This window comes from Penicillium chrysogenum (genome assembly GCF_028827035.1).
Source record: "Penicillium chrysogenum strain IBT 35668 chromosome Unknown utg000004l_segment0_segment0, whole genome shotgun sequence".
Classification (NCBI taxonomy): Eukaryota; Fungi; Ascomycota; class Eurotiomycetes; order Eurotiales; family Aspergillaceae; genus Penicillium; species Penicillium chrysogenum.
In genome coordinates, this window is record NW_026622752.1 from 1679045 (window position 1) to 1693856 (window position 14812).

At 49.5% G+C, this 14812-nt stretch overlaps 7 protein-coding genes across 7 annotated transcripts; 3 read left to right on the forward strand and 4 right to left on the reverse strand.

Moving 5' to 3' along the window:
- Nucleotides 1-24: 24 nt before the first annotated feature.
- On the forward strand, nucleotides 25-2095 carry N7489_006562 (sodium:neurotransmitter symporter family protein; the record flags this gene model as incomplete). The annotated part of the gene is made up of 2 exons (XM_056712312.1): nucleotides 25-1614; nucleotides 1667-2095. The coding sequence occupies 2 exons, from the start codon at nucleotides 25-27 to the stop codon at nucleotides 2093-2095; spliced, it is 2019 nt and encodes a 672-aa protein (XP_056566027.1).
- Nucleotides 2096-2374: 279 nt separating this feature from the next.
- On the reverse strand, nucleotides 2375-3135 carry N7489_006563 (uncharacterized protein; the record flags this gene model as incomplete). The annotated part of the gene is made up of 3 exons (XM_056712313.1): nucleotides 2375-2410; nucleotides 2467-2734; nucleotides 2798-3135. The coding sequence occupies 3 exons, from the start codon at nucleotides 3133-3135 to the stop codon at nucleotides 2375-2377; spliced, it is 642 nt and encodes a 213-aa protein (XP_056566028.1).
- A 1120-nt stretch (nucleotides 3136-4255) lies between these two features.
- On the forward strand, nucleotides 4256-5504 carry N7489_006564 (uncharacterized protein; the record flags this gene model as incomplete). Its single annotated transcript, XM_056712314.1, has 3 exons — nucleotides 4256-4284; nucleotides 4367-4492; nucleotides 5030-5504. The coding sequence occupies 3 exons, from the start codon at nucleotides 4256-4258 to the stop codon at nucleotides 5502-5504; spliced, it is 630 nt and encodes a 209-aa protein (XP_056566029.1).
- Nucleotides 5505-6177: 673 nt separating this feature from the next.
- On the reverse strand, nucleotides 6178-7535 carry N7489_006565 (uncharacterized protein; the record flags this gene model as incomplete). Its single annotated transcript, XM_056712315.1, has 4 exons — nucleotides 6178-7200; nucleotides 7267-7295; nucleotides 7350-7393; nucleotides 7447-7535. 4 exons carry the CDS (start codon nucleotides 7533-7535, stop codon nucleotides 6178-6180), a joined length of 1185 nt encoding a protein of 394 aa, XP_056566030.1.
- Nucleotides 7536-9575: 2040 nt separating this feature from the next.
- Nucleotides 9576-9920, reverse strand: N7489_006566 (uncharacterized protein; the record flags this gene model as incomplete). Its single annotated transcript, XM_056712316.1, has 1 exon — nucleotides 9576-9920. One exon carries the CDS (start codon nucleotides 9918-9920, stop codon nucleotides 9576-9578), a length of 345 nt encoding a protein of 114 aa, XP_056566031.1.
- A 1076-nt stretch (nucleotides 9921-10996) lies between these two features.
- Nucleotides 10997-12772, forward strand: N7489_006567 (putative choline transport protein; the record flags this gene model as incomplete). The annotated part of the gene is made up of 3 exons (XM_056712317.1): nucleotides 10997-11172; nucleotides 11234-11862; nucleotides 11925-12772. 3 exons carry the CDS (start codon nucleotides 10997-10999, stop codon nucleotides 12770-12772), a joined length of 1653 nt encoding a protein of 550 aa, XP_056566032.1.
- A 280-nt stretch (nucleotides 12773-13052) lies between these two features.
- Nucleotides 13053-14136, reverse strand: N7489_006568 (D-hexose-6-phosphate mutarotase; the record flags this gene model as incomplete). Its single annotated transcript, XM_056712318.1, has 3 exons — nucleotides 13053-13439; nucleotides 13503-13832; nucleotides 13894-14136. The coding sequence occupies 3 exons, from the start codon at nucleotides 14134-14136 to the stop codon at nucleotides 13053-13055; spliced, it is 960 nt and encodes a 319-aa protein (XP_056566033.1).
- Nucleotides 14137-14812: the final 676 nt, after the last annotated feature.

The following is a 14812-nucleotide window of genomic DNA, read 5'->3' on the forward strand; positions in this document are numbered from 1 at the left end:
TTTCCTCATTTGATCGGTACCATCATGGTACTCGCCCAGTATCTCAAGAAGGCTGTGGCCTGGATCGCTCCTACTCCACAGAAATCGGAAGATGGACGTGATCAATGGCCCTCTCGAGCGGCTTTCTTGCTGGCCGCCATGGGAGGCTGCGCCGGCCAGGGAAATCTGCTGCGATACCCCTCGGTAGTCTACAATAACTATGGATTACAGTGGTTTATCCCCTACCTGTTGGCCGTGTTCGCAGTCGCCATTCCGGCCCTTATTCTCGAGATTTCGATTGGACAAGCATATCGTGGCGGGACGGTTATCGCGTTCAACAATATCAACCATCGGCTGAAAGGCGTTGGTATGGGTCCGATCTTGGTCAGTTTCGTTGTCGTGCAATACTTCACAGTCAACTTAGCGTGGATCATGAACTATTTCCGCAATTCCTTCCGGAGCCCGATACCGTGGGAGGGCAGAATCGAGGAATTTTACATGGGCAATGTTGTCGCCAACATCGATCCGGTCGTGGGCAATCTCACTGCTGGCAATGGTGCTGTTGCCCACTACACAGTGTACCCGGGAGTTGCACTTATCGGTGAGACGGTCGGCTGGAGCGCCTTCATCTGGTTTCTCATATGGATTTCCATCTTCCGTGGAGTCGGCCTGACGGGTCGCGTTGTCTACTGGACGATGGGTTTGCCGATTGTCACCACCCTTATTATCGTCGGTCGCTCTTGTTCACTGGAAAATGCGAGTGAGGGTGTCCGGCTCTTATGGGCGACATGGAGAGGCGACCAGCTAGCCTCGGGAACTGTCTGGCAAACCGCTGTCGGACAGGTCTTCTTTTCCACCGGCATTGGTTTCGGATATTTCACTTCCTATGCTTCCTATAACTCTAAACACTCCAATGCTGTCATGGACGCAATTCTTATATGCGGGAGTAACATCCTGTTCGAGAATGTTGCTGCCTTTGCTGTGTTTGGTGTCGTAGGCTACCTCCGACGTTGGCCACAGGATGGCGAGAGATTGGGTGCATTCGTGGTCGGTTTCCTCACGCTCCCCGAGGCTGTGCTCCACATGCCTGGTGCGAATTGGTGGGCCATCCTGTTATTCTTTACCCTGGTGGTTCTCGGGTTTAGTTCAGCCTTTGTGATGCTCGACGCGGTGGCTACCTTGGCCGTGGATTCGGGCGTGAAAATGTCACGACCGATGATTGTGACTAGTCTCACAATATTGTCATTCCTTATGTGTTTGCCTTACTGCACCCAATTCGGATTCTACCTGTTGGATGGAATCGACCGATGGATCAACAATGTGGCCTTGATCTTTGTTGTGTGGTCGGAGCTCGTCGGTGCAACCACGGTCTATCGCTGGCACGACGTGGTGAGCCAGACAGGGCTGCCTGCTTTTGCTGTCTATAATTTCGGATACTTTGGCGGCCAGATCGCTGGAGTCGCCGTCGCACACGGTACCTCGAATCCGGCAGCTGGCGCTGGTGCCGGGTTTGGGTTATATATCGTCTGCTCGACTATTTCTGTCCTCGTCGCCACGACCCCCGATATCAGAGCTGCCAGCTTCTGGGGGTGGAACCCTTTCCTCTGTCGATTTTGGTATCTAGCATTCTACTCTGTATGTTTCCCGCTGCCAACAAGCTCGCAATAAGAGAAACTAACGTGTCCAGGGTAATCAATTGAGACGCGACCTGAACGCCGTCGTTGGCGGTAATGGAAACTGGAACATTCCTCGTTTCTGGCCCATTCTACTCCGGTATGTCAGCGCGCCTGTTCTGGCCATTGTGTTCAGCTTCGCGTATCCTGAATTTTATACCCTGCGTTACGACCCAATGATGATCGCTGGGTTTATTTTGGCGCACTTCTGTTTGCTCTTGATTCTGCTCGGTTTGGTGTTCCCAAGATACTACGACGTGTTTATTCCACCTGGCCGGAGGACCGAGGGCAAGGAAGAGACGATCGCCAATCAGCCCAAAGAACAGGAACTTCTGCCAGAGATGGGGGTGTTAGACTGCGAAACTGGCATGCAGGAGTTAGTTTCGGGCCGGAAGAGTTCTGATGGGATAGATACGGGACATTCGAAGGGGCCGAAGCTGTAGAGTGTACATATTGTACATACCTCTTTTTTGATTTAACGTGAAGACGAACTGGTTCTGAAGTGACTTTTACTATTCATCTAGCTCCACGAGCTGGCTACACACCCAGCAGTTCAAGTATTGGAATTCAATTAAAGAACAACTTGTGGTATGACCTTCGTGATAGCTTCTCCGGAATGTAAGAAACACGGAGTCATATTAAAAGCCAAAGAAAAAGGAAGAAGCAAAAGCGCCGATCAGGGTCCAAACCCGCCTAATTCACACTAGGATCTGTCTCCCCCTCTATTCTTCCTCGCATGTTCCCCCCGTATCCTCCTCCTGATGAAGTCTGAAATTTGAGTGCGTGGAATTCGTGGACCCAATATAGACCTGACATCAGCTGTGTCCAGGTCTTTCTTGAGCTCAGCTTTCGCTTTCTTCAGCATAGATCGAAGAGCTCGGCGCTCCCTCAACTGGGCCTGGAGAGTCCGGGCCAGAAGTTTCTCTTGCTTGCGTTGAAAACGCAATCGGTCCCGGCACATGTCGATTTCCTCTTGCATTTCATCAAGGAATTTCTCCGATTCAACCGCTTCGCGGTCACCAGTCTTCTTCTTCGAGGGTAGCAATTCGGGGTCGGAAGGACTTGGGGACCGCTTCCTGGAACTGATGGGTTGGTTAGATTGGACTGAGGTTTTCGGTATCAGGGCCCTTTTGGAACTAGATTACCTTTTCACGGTCTTGGAATCGCGGTCAGACTGTGTCTTATTATGCAATGGGCCTGTCGGGGAGGTCGGATCGATTAGAGCTAGACTTTGTCTGCGACCGAGATGGGCAGGAGATCTAGGAGAGACAGAGGACTCCTGGGCAGGGCTTGAACGGACTTGAAGCGGGCCCTTGTGTCTCGAATGGTGCGACTTGTCTTGACATTGAGGCGGGCAAGGGTCAGATGTATCTCCCGGACTTTGGACACCCTGTTCTAGTTCTTTGATTCGTGCTTCTAGTTTCATTACTAGATCCCTCTCGGTACTCGGGGAACTGATGACGGTTGCAGAGTCATTGGACATTGCGGCTGTCCAGGGTTGCCCATGCTTGATTGAATTTGGACACGGGTCAGTTGGTTTTCTTGTTGGATTTTCGGAAGAAGGTGAGCGGCCTGCTCCTGTGAAAATGCAAGGTTGCCTACGCTCATTAGGACCTGGGAAAGGACCAGTTGCTCTTGTTGCTGGATTGTGAGAAGCTGAACGACCTGCTCCGGCGAAAGTGTAGGTTGGGAGTATGGCACAGAAGGGTTAACCCTAGGACTCAAGGGAATTGAAAACGGCTGTCGGTTTCTCGCATCCAGGTAAGGATCATAGAGTGGTAAACACTGACCCTTTCCAGACATCGCATGGCGCGGTGGGGTATTATCTGGATGTCTCGTCAAGATTGCAGGGTACAACACAGGCTGGTCGACTGTGTCCCGTCCCTCCCAGTGCTCAGAAGGTGGCTCAACTGGGTAATAGCAACCTTCCATTTCGGAACACCGCCTTGACTAAGAGAGAAGAGGGGATCTGACGAGAGACTGAAATAAAGATGAGCTGTCTCCGGATGAGGAGCCGTTGTAATGGATGAGAGAAGGAGATCGTTCACTTGGTTCTCACACGGTTCTCCCCGATCATCCGTTTGCTGTTCCCGTGCTTGTTTCATTCGTTCCTCTATCAGAAACGAACGAGGATCCAGGGATAGACTAGGCACAGCTTTGTAGACAAATTTGAACATGCAATGTGATGATAATTGAATGAAGTAAACATTAGGCAGCATATGGTTAAAACAAAGGCATGGTGAAACAAGTGCGAAGCTGTTGAGTGTACATACCTGAAGACGACTTGGTTGTGAAGTGACTTTAACCATTTAATCTATCACAAGTCGGTTGTCATCTAGTTCAAGTATATGCAATCGAAGGCTTGGTAGTTATATTTGATATAGTTTTTCAGAATGTTTCTGTCAGTGTACCAGAAAAAAAAAAAGGGTACCAAAAATAATGCGCCGACCGGGGTTCGAACCCGGGCTCCTGCTTGACACCGGCTTGGGAAAGCAGTGTCCTACCTCTAGACTATCGGCGCTTTATTTGTAAAGTAAGGACTGAAAATCCATTTTCACCAACTCCAATCTGTCCCATTCTGGTATAGAGGGTCAGCATAAACCATGGTTGAGCTGCAAATCCGGGGTAAAGGGTAAACTGTTTATTTCTACCTAGGTACCTAGGTACTTGTGGGGACTATGACTCAATCGAACTGCACGAAACAAGAGCTGAAGGTTCTTCGCGACGTGTCTTACGCAGGATACCACGCAAGCCATATTTGATTTTGATCTGGGAGTCCCCGTCGACAGCCCATTGACCCCGATTAACTCTAGTTGGATGATGCGGCTAATAGACATCTGGTTCTCAATCCGCCAAAAAAAAAAAAAAAGAACCAGACTATATTTGTAGGAATATTAAAAAGAAAATGCAAAGCTTAAAAGAAGTTAAGTTGTGGGTGTGGGGGTGGGGTAGTGGGTCGAAAGTGTGAATAGCTTCAAAGGATCCCGAAGTAGAAAAAAAAATGGCCCCAAGGATCTTCACAACAGCTAGGCTAGGGACAGTTTCCTCATCGGCTAGGACGCGCCTCGCTCAGGACGTTGAGGCATCAGAGAGCCCCCTTTTCAAGGTGGGGTTGGTGTACTCCCTGTCGTCAGCCCGTGACTCACAGTTCTTCAACCCGACCTAGCTGTGATTCGAACGCGCAACCTAACATTACCCTGCCCGGGGCACTTCCCATCTGAGCTATGGGGGTTGGGGGTTGCTATGCCTGGACTTAAAGTTCCCTTTATGCTCACTTTCCTTATCGTTCCTTCCTCATACAGAACTCCAGGGACGCTCTTACCTTGCGGCAGTCCCTTCCTTCCTATTTCAGAATGAGTGGTGGTGTCTTCCAAGAGGTATTCATATCTACCTTTCTTCGTCCTCATCTCCAAAACCCTTTTGTTGCAGAGCACCACGGATGGGATCTATGATCAGGTATCGCTCCCTATCCTCCTCCCAGACTCGATAGCCACGTTGAACACCTATGTACCCGGATCCAATCGCCCATCACTGCTGGTGGAAAGGGCGGCACTGGCCGAGTGGTCCGTATGTCAATTATGTCCCCTAGCAGTCAACGTCTCGGGTATTAGTACTGCCCAGACTGTATTGCGGCTGATCTGGCATCATTTGCGCCGCTATCAGGCTCGCCTGGCAACGAGCTATATCCAACTGGCAGCCCAAATCCTTAACGATTTGCGCAGCTGTCTTTCCACCGCACCCAACAGCGGAGATCACACACCACTGAAAGCATTTATGGAACATGACTGTACATATCAACAACAACATTGGAGTAGTATAGGCAGCAGGTTGAATGCCAAAAGGGACCTCTAATTATGTTAGACCAGCGTTTTCCACTGTGCCAGATAGATGGTGGTGTTTACCCCATTTCATTGCGGATGGCCGTTGCCCAAAGCAGTTCCAGTTTCCCCGAGAAGGCGTGGACCCACTATATCTTCACACGCTCAAGCCCGACATCAGGTGTCCCTAAGGTGACGGGACATTCACGCATTTCAACAGCCTCACAAGACATAAACAGACCTGTAAGGAGCACCCGCAGGCTGAGCGGAGGGAGTGTAAGAAGAACGTGTACAGAGGGACAAAGCCGAATCCAAATTCTATTGAAGCCCAGCCTGATAGGTCTGTCAACAGCCTAAAGAGTTACCTATAGTTGATGGAAGAGATTCTCCTTTACTACCTCGTCTGGACTCGAGCTCCCCTTTTGACTCACGGGGGAGCTGTACTGTCGGTATCCCAGCTGCCAAGTCGGGAAGCGCATTACACTGTCTCTATAGGGCTACCACAATCTGATGTATCCTGAGCTGAAGTGAACCATTGTGGCGCAAGCAGCATGGAGCTGGCGCAGCATAGCTTGTACATTATGACCAGAAAAAAAAAGTTTGATTGATATCAATCACCAAAGCGTTGTGTCTTTAAGTATACAAAAACAACTTCCGCCTGACCCACGACATCAATGAGGCGATCGTGCATGCTGTTTTTGGTACAATTAAACATCACATTGTTTCTCAATTGAGTTGAGTGAGCCCTTGGTCGTCGAAGTTCCTGTTCGAAGATGGCCCTTTGCGGTCCAGTTCTCGAGGGGAACAGCGTCGACACGATGCGTATCGTTGCCGAACTCGTCATTGTACCTATTGATGGGCTCAGTACTCGAGCGCTTATCGCCGATGTACTTGCCAGGCGTTGTGCTTTTATTTCCTAGAAGAAAAGGTGTCTTCCATGAGCGAGGGAATGCGAACGAAGGACGAGGTTGTGAGTTGTTGGAGTAGGAGCCGTTACTATCGTTGTTCTGGTTGTCGGGGTTCCCAGGTTGCTGGGCTCGGTTGCTGTTGTACTGGAATGCCTTGACGCCAAACAGCTTGCGGAGTAGTGGCCACCAACACATGAGGTTGGCAACATAGATTGCCGTGCTGGCTTCACGGATGTACCAGATCTGGTAGGTTGTTGTGAGTGGGGAGGCAAAGTTGAAGTATTTGTTTAGGATAGCGGCAATAATGGTGAACAAGCCCAGACTCATGACGCCGATGAGGACGACCTTTCTGCGTCGTTTGAGTTGAGCTTTGATAAGGAGTGGAATCGGGATGGCGAACATGACAGCATCGGAGGAAATGTTGAAGACGGCTTGGGTTATCGAGTAGTGTTGGTATGTCGCACACTGCATGTTTTCCACCGGCATGGCCCAGTATTGTGAGAATGGACGGCAGTAGACAGCGTAATAGGTGACCATTATGACGACAAATCCGATGGCAACGTAAATGGAAAGGATTTTGATATAAAAGTTGGATTTCAGATTCTGCGTGATTCGCCAATAGAGCATCAACATGCATGTCTTGACGCCCCAGGTTGAAATCAACATGCATTGCTCCAGTCCAATGACAATTTTGCTTCCATAGATCCGGTCGCGGACTTGCTTTGGGTCTGCTAATACTTCATCGTAGTCCCTGGGATCCATGAGGTTCGTCGCGTAGCGGGCCGATATTTGAATGAGTACCAGCATTGTGGTATATATTGCCTTTTGAGGAACCGTCGGGTTAGTCGAAAGAAGCGAGCATCGTGATTTCCCGATGATAACACTTACAAATGTGGCTGTCATCACATAGTCGTCCACTAGAGAGTTACTCGTTAGCAGAATCCAGAAAGAGTAGAGCCTGGAAGTCGTACCAAACAACCGTTTGTATGATCCATTGGCAATTATACGAGCCACACTTTGCTTCAGTTAGAAGTCTGGTCTAATTTCGGGCTTCCATTTCAAACCTACATTCTCCCGACATAAATAATAAGCCCTATAGACCAGAAGACTATGGCTTCTGAGAAGAGCTGGTTTGGAGTGGGTGACACATCCCCCATCTTGGAAGACAAAGCAACCTCAGCTATGCAAGCTGCGAGGGAGCTATAGAAACAAGTCTTCCATGTGTGAGAAACACCGAATTATCGAATGGTTCTGACGAGGAGCATCAGTGGCAAGTGTGAATTGTTATCATGGCTTGTTTACCGACAGTGGGTAAATCTATAAATGATGTATTGAGAACAGGACACTACGCCAAAGAAAGCGATCATTTCATCCCGTCAGTGAAAGTGTTTAAACTACGGAGCAAGGTCCCGGGGATGGATTTAAAGATGCCAACCGAGACAGGGCTGTAGCGTCATGGGTGCTGGCCCGTGAGATGTCAGTACAGGCTGACAAGCAAGGAAGAATGGGGCGCAGACGCAAGGGATTGTTTCCCTCGAAGCGCCAATCCGGTCGGTGACAGTCGGGTTTGGAATGTACAAAGTACGCACGGAGCAGGAACCAACATATGAGAAGCCTTACGCTTCACATTCCTCCTTCGTGTCTTGGGGTCCTATATTGTACCTTCCGCTAATCGGGCCAAGAGGCCTATAAAATCAGCTTGTGACCCTAATTTTCCAATAAATGCTCAATGTTGTGCAAAGCGGCGCAGCTGTGCGAGATATCTCCAACAGTATGCATTAAGCGAAATTTGTGTGACCCAATATTAATCGCATCCTTGTCCTTGATCGTCACTTAATTGGTATTCTTATTTTGGGCTATAGAGTTCCCCCTATGCACGTTGCCGATAGCTTTGGGACCTCCATGCCTCGAGCACGAACAAACTCATTGACAGGTCATATTCTATAGTGGAGACATTGTAGACGTGCGGACGATATTATTGGGGAGTTCGGAACGTTGATCTGCATGGCGATCCAAACACAGTGATCCTCCATAAGAATAGACTTGCGCGATATGCGAGCTAAAGAAAGGGTTAATAATAATTGATATGGTAGGCCAATGGTGGACCGGAGATCATGCCTAATATGTATGTTCAACTTTGTGCGTTTCATCCCTAGAGAACCTTATCCCTGAATAGTTCCTGCAATATCAAGGTATTTCGGAAGCCGAAGCGCCGCTAATTACAAAGATGTGGAAGCTTGCTCCTCAGCTCTACTTTGCTGATTTCTGATTTTGGAATCTCGAATGGCCATGTGAGCAAACACTTATATGACGCGAGCTTCCATACGCACTATGAAGATGGGTCGTCTGTTTGACGGGCCAGGAAGCTCCTTGATAGCGACTCAGCCATACCTGATAACCAGCGAATCCACAGGAACAACGCTAGATGACCGCCTGCGAATCAAACTCGTGATTTACATATTCTAACGCTTGTCAGGCTGTGTTCAATCTTGAAGACGAAACATCTGCATGCCGTAGACTCTCAAACTAGAGCAGCCTTTGGGCGGATTGTGTGGTCGAGGTTTGAACGGCGGCTGGAAGTCCAAAGTGTCATTCCAGCGAAGAGGTTAATTCAATGCATTTGTAGATGTCCGATCTCCCAAAGCCAGAGTTCAGTACAAACGTATCGAGAGGTCATATTCTATGAATGCGGCAGAAGGACTGATGGCTGCGCATACAAAGTAGAGACATTAGTGTACTACCGAGGAAGAATGCTAGGATGGCATTGCTCATATACTCCACACGTTAATGCAATATCTGGCCGGTTGGAACTAGCCACGTGTAAAGCTGCAAAGGCCAAAATTCTCAGGAGCAGGAAGTGGTGGAATACGTATAGCGGCCTTTTCCCCGTCCTATCTGAAGGTGCGTAGTTTCATGGTTTCATAGTGCAAAGGTATACGGAGGATAATGTGGTCAATGTAATCGGTGTGACGATCGTTGGTTTGAAGGTACGAAGCCATTCGAGCAACACATTATGCGTATGTACCCCGTCATACACCAGATTCACAACATGCAAGCATAAGTCCAGCTCTCGCTAAGCAATGACCATTGCCGCATGGACGACGATTGGGAGCTACGCCACTGCGTGAGGGATCCTCGAATGTCACGGATATTCTCTTAGAGACTTTCAGCGCGCCTGGTGGAACCTTGTTTTGGCCTTAGGTCTCCCATGGTGTGACTTGCATAGCCAGGTAGTTCCCTCCTCCTTTCTCTTTCTCTTTCTCTTTTCCTCCCTCTTTCTCCCTCTCTCCATCCCCTTTCACCGGTGGTGAATGCACATGCATTCCTTCTTCATTAAGACCATCCATTGAGTAGCAATCTCTAAGAACATATGACAGCTTGCGGCAATTCAACCAGCTCACTAGCAGTGAGGAATGATCTGCAAAACCGCAGTTTCCATGTTGCTGACGAAGTTGAATCTGGTTGTGTTCGGAAATGGCTGTGGTTGATGGAACACTGAGTCGAGGATCTGCCTCTAGAGGTGGCACTGATTCTGTCGTCATACTTGCTAGGACGGGTAACGCTCAAATTAGACAAGCCCCATAAATTGGAGGCTCGAGTGAACTCAGATGGTGGTTCGCATGCTACCTCACCGTGCTGTTGTTACATTGCTATGTCTCGATAGCGTTGGATCATATCCAATGTTATTTCCTGCTAGTTGGCTCTCCAATAAAAATTGATACTTGCATGAGGTGTTCTTGAGAATTTTGAGGCTAACTTCTCACACCAGTCGAAAATTTATTCGCCGAGAAAAGAAACGAGGGATTGTGGTCAAGCATGCAACACACTACGGAGTGGCCTGTACGACGAACCTACTCCGTATTCGTAGATATATTTATGTTGCAAATGATCGATCACCCGAGGCCATGTGGTTCATCAAGGGGGATCGCGATTGTACGCGTGGGGCAGGCCAATTAAAGGTTGCGCAGACAACGGTGGAATGTTGAATATATTCAACAGACCAACAACCGAAATCTGCGGAATCTCAAAACCACGACCTCGCCACAATATTGCAAGGGTTACCCTAGCCCTTGATTGAAATTTGCCCCGAGCTACGATGTACGTGGCTAAGCCGCATCGGATCGACGCCCTAGATGCCGCATTCGCGTGAACCCCTTACTTAGCCTGCGATGTATCAACTCGGTTCCGATTCAGGAAGGTCACAAGAGAAGCAATTTTCACCGGCCCAATTAAAAGCAAGACTGAATTAAATCTAGATAGTGTACCCCGTAGATGCGCACAGAATTAGCCCATTTCCCGGCAGAAATAGTGATGTGATTGCGCCAATAACACCCCTAGCCCCATATTTCATCCATGTAACGAAGAAAAGATGTGCATCCCTTCGGAGAAAATGGTAGACCGATCATCCTCGCATGAATGCTCGGACCTTGTGCAAGACATGTGGCAGCCATGAGGGCATTGGCCCTCACATCTTACATTCCTGTTGCGACACGCCCGATCTTTCCTGTGCGCCCTATACGCTCTACCAAACCTAGTGGGGATGTACCTCCCTTTCTCTTTCCTTATCCTGTCGTTGCCATGTCTCGATGCCCTTGTTGGGTATTCGCTCTAACACTGCATGACGCACGGCAAAATGGTGTTCTCAAAGCAACCCTCTGCGGACACTGAAAAGCCCGCGAAACATGATGCCGCAATGGACGAAGTACGGCTAGAATCTGCACTTGGGCACAAACAAGAGCTGTCGCGGAACTTTGGAGTGTGGAGTTTGACCAGCTTGGGGATTGTCATTGCAAAGTAAGGCCCTTGTAAATCGGAAATTGCACCGACGAAATATCGATGGACTAACGGGACCAAGTTCTTGGGCTTCAACAGGAGGTACGATTGTCGCTGCGCTGCAGAATGGCGGTCCCATGGCTGTTCTGTACGGACTCATTCTAGTCAGCGTCTTTTACACGGCCATCTCAGCTTCGCTGGCCGAACTCGCCTCTTCTATGCCTTCTGCTGGCGGAGTGTACTACTGGTCCTCAGTCTTAAGCCGGAATCGAGGCCGTACAGTGGGGTTCTTTACCGGGTATCTGAATGCTTGCGCGTGGCTGTTGTCGGCGTCGTCAATGAGCTCCATGTTGGGAAATGAGGCCGTGGCCATGTATCTGCTCAATTATCCTACTGTCAAGTGGCATTCCTGGCAAGTATTCATTGTGTTCCAGATTGTCAATTGGACGTGTTGTGCGATTGTATGTTTGGGAAATCGATTTATTCCCCTCATCAACCGTGTTGCTCTTACTCTGTCGATGTGCGGTCTCGTTACAACTGTGGTTGTTCTCACAGTGATGCCAAAAAAGCATGCCAGCAACGCCCAGGTGTGGACTGAGTACCACAACAACACGGGTGGTTGGTCAGACGGAGTTTGTTTCATGACTGGTCTGTTGAATGCCGCATTTGCAGTTGGAGTCCCGGACTGTATTAGCCATTTATCGGAAGAGGGTATGTCGGAAACAGGAGAAAAGGAAAAGAAAAGAAAAACCACCAACTAACACATGTTTCAGTCCCCAAACCCGAGATCAAGGTCCCGCAAGGCATAATGTTGCAGATGCTCACAGCCTTCGTCACATCCTTTGTGTATCTGATCGCCCTCTTCTACTCCATCCAGGATCTAGACGCCGTCTTTGCAAATAACATCGGCTTTTTCCCAACCGCCGAGATCTACCGACAAGCGACAGGGTCTAACGCAGGCGCTATTGGTCTAATTGCAGTACTCTTTCTTGCAACCTTCCCAACTCTAATCGGGACATTCACAACAGGCGGTCGAATGTGGTGGAGCTTAGCACGCGACAACGCAACTCCCTTTGCGAACTATTTCGCCCAGGTCCATCCGACACTGCACTCCCCCGTGCGTGCCACAGTTGGCATGAGCGCGCTCGTCACTTGTCTGGGGTGTATATATATCGGCAGCACGACGGCATTCCAAGCCCTGATCTCGTCATTTATTGTACTGAGTTCGCTGTCCTACTTCGGGGCCATTTTTCCGCATGTTTTGTCTGGTCGTGGGAACATGGTCCCCGGGCCGTTCTATATGGGACAGAAACTTGGGATGGCGGTTAATATTGTTTCTTTGGTGTATATTTTGGTTACTGTTATTTTCTTCTGTTTCCCCCTTGTGCTGCCGGCCACGGTTCAGAATATGAACTATACCAGTGTTATCGTTGTCGGCTTGATGGTCCTCACTGCCTTTTGGTGGGTGTTCCGTGCCAAACGTCAATACCATGGCCCGCAGTATAGCTTTGAGGCTGCTGAGCAGTTGGCTGCTTGCCAAGAAGGCAAGGAGGGTCGTCGATCTTTTATCGACGCCGTGGGTGTTTCGCCTGATGGTATTGAGGATGGGAATGATTCATGATGAACGACAACTGGAACTCGAAATTATGAAGACGGGCGCGAATGTGTGACTATTGTTGCTTGTTGATGACAGGTAACCTTGTTAAAGCATGTATATCTATATCTTTTGATGAATATAACAACGATTTGTGTATCAAAGTGCTGTGGTCAAGCAAGGCTAGGCTAGGGATCGAGCACGGACGTACGATTAGTAGAGCTACAAGTTGGAATCGAGAATAGGTGTCTTTAGGTCATAACTATCATGTATGGAGATCACTAGGAGACAAGATATCCTCCCATCTTCATAGTCGCGACTTGATGCTCTGTCCACCTTCCCAGGCCTCTCCAGCTTCAAGCGTTTGCCAAGCAGACACTGAGCCAGCCTCCACACAGATCATGTTCTTGTAAGCTTCGTCTGGGCCGAAATCGGCCATGCCCTTGGCCTTCTCGATCCAAGGGTTCCAGACCACAACATCAGTCAGAGCTTCCCGAGTGATCGAGAACAAAGGTTGGTCATCCTTCGCAGAGGCAACGACGATGGGAACGGCAGGGTCAAGTTGTTGGTAGACGCGATCGGTTTCTTGGGTGATGGCCAATGCGGGGCTCGATTCGGTGTGAGAAGTTCCTTGGAGGGTCTTATCGACGTATGTCTTGGATTCGAGACCTTTAACACGGATGTCGGAGATATCCTATTTGACATATTCCAATTAGCTGGGAATCGGGGAAAATAACACCGGAGTGCGTTATCATACCGCAATGCTCAGATATGTGTGCATAAGCACCTTGAACTCAAAGTTCTGCTGACCCTCATTGCGAACCTGCAGTGCCGTCTCCAGCGAGTTCGTGGTGAGCGCAACACTGTATACCAGACCGAACTCATATGGCCAAGCGGCGCGGAACTCATCGGCCAGCATAGAGTGCGACAGCCCGAAATCCAACTTCACGGTAAGATCGGTTTGGTCGCTATCCCTTCCGGGCGCTTCCGAAGAGGACTTGCCCAAGAACTCCCAGTTGGAGTTGCGAGCGAAGCCATGTTGCGGTAGGGATGAGGTAGCGTGGTTCTGGGGCGGGGGACCGAAGACCTGGAGAATAAGCAGGGCGGTTAGCTGTAGCTCAAGCAGAGAGATCGTAGAGTTCACATACTGGAAACACCACCGGAATGCCACCCCGGATAGGCTTGGAGCCATCCAGATGAGCCGTCTCACTGACAAACAGCTGCTCCTGGCCGCCGGTCTTCCACGAGGTCACAGTAGCGCCGTACAGGTGCACGGCCACTGACTGGCCGGTGGGCAACGAAGCTTCGACGACGTTGTCCTTGATAGAGAGGGTGGGCTGGGGAAGGGAAGCTCCCACACCAATTGCGGAGGGCTTGTTTGATCGGTCCATTTTAAAAAATAAATTGGTGTGTTGAAGAGAGAAGAGAGATTAGAGAAGAGAGATGATGTTTCAAGTTGAAGCGCGGGGGGAAGGGGATCTTATCGGCCCCGCCTGTTTTGTTTTGACGGGGCACCAGTCCGGGACTACCAAAGGGACAAGGGTTTCTTCGGTGCCACCATTACGACTTGCTCCGATCAGGAATACAAACAGGAATCTCTTCGCGACCTCATCCAGGAGCTGTTCAGGCATCACACGGGCGGAGGCGGTGCGCGCTAACAGAAGTGGTTTCCTCCTGGCTCGCTCGGAGGGCAACGGCCAGGACCAGCTTCGCGAAGTATTGCATGTCCTTCCTCAACTGGATTCAATATGGACTAAATTTTTATGAGAGAGTGGGAGGCGTGAGGAGAGTTGTTATGTTCGTCTTTTTTTTCTTTGCCTTCGCTTCCACTCCACATTTTATCCTGGTCTGCCATGCTGCCATTGCCCTCGGTGATGTCTGATGCAAAGGAACACATGAAGCTGTTGGAGAACAAGACAGTCAGGTAGATACCCCCTGTTCTCTGGTCAGCTAACGATTCTCTGTGGGACTCCAGTTGTTTTGTGGAACTTGAAAGGTAGAGTTATAAGCCTGGTGCTTGTGGTCTTAACCGGGGTGACGATTTATGAGACCGGATCGAATATGGGT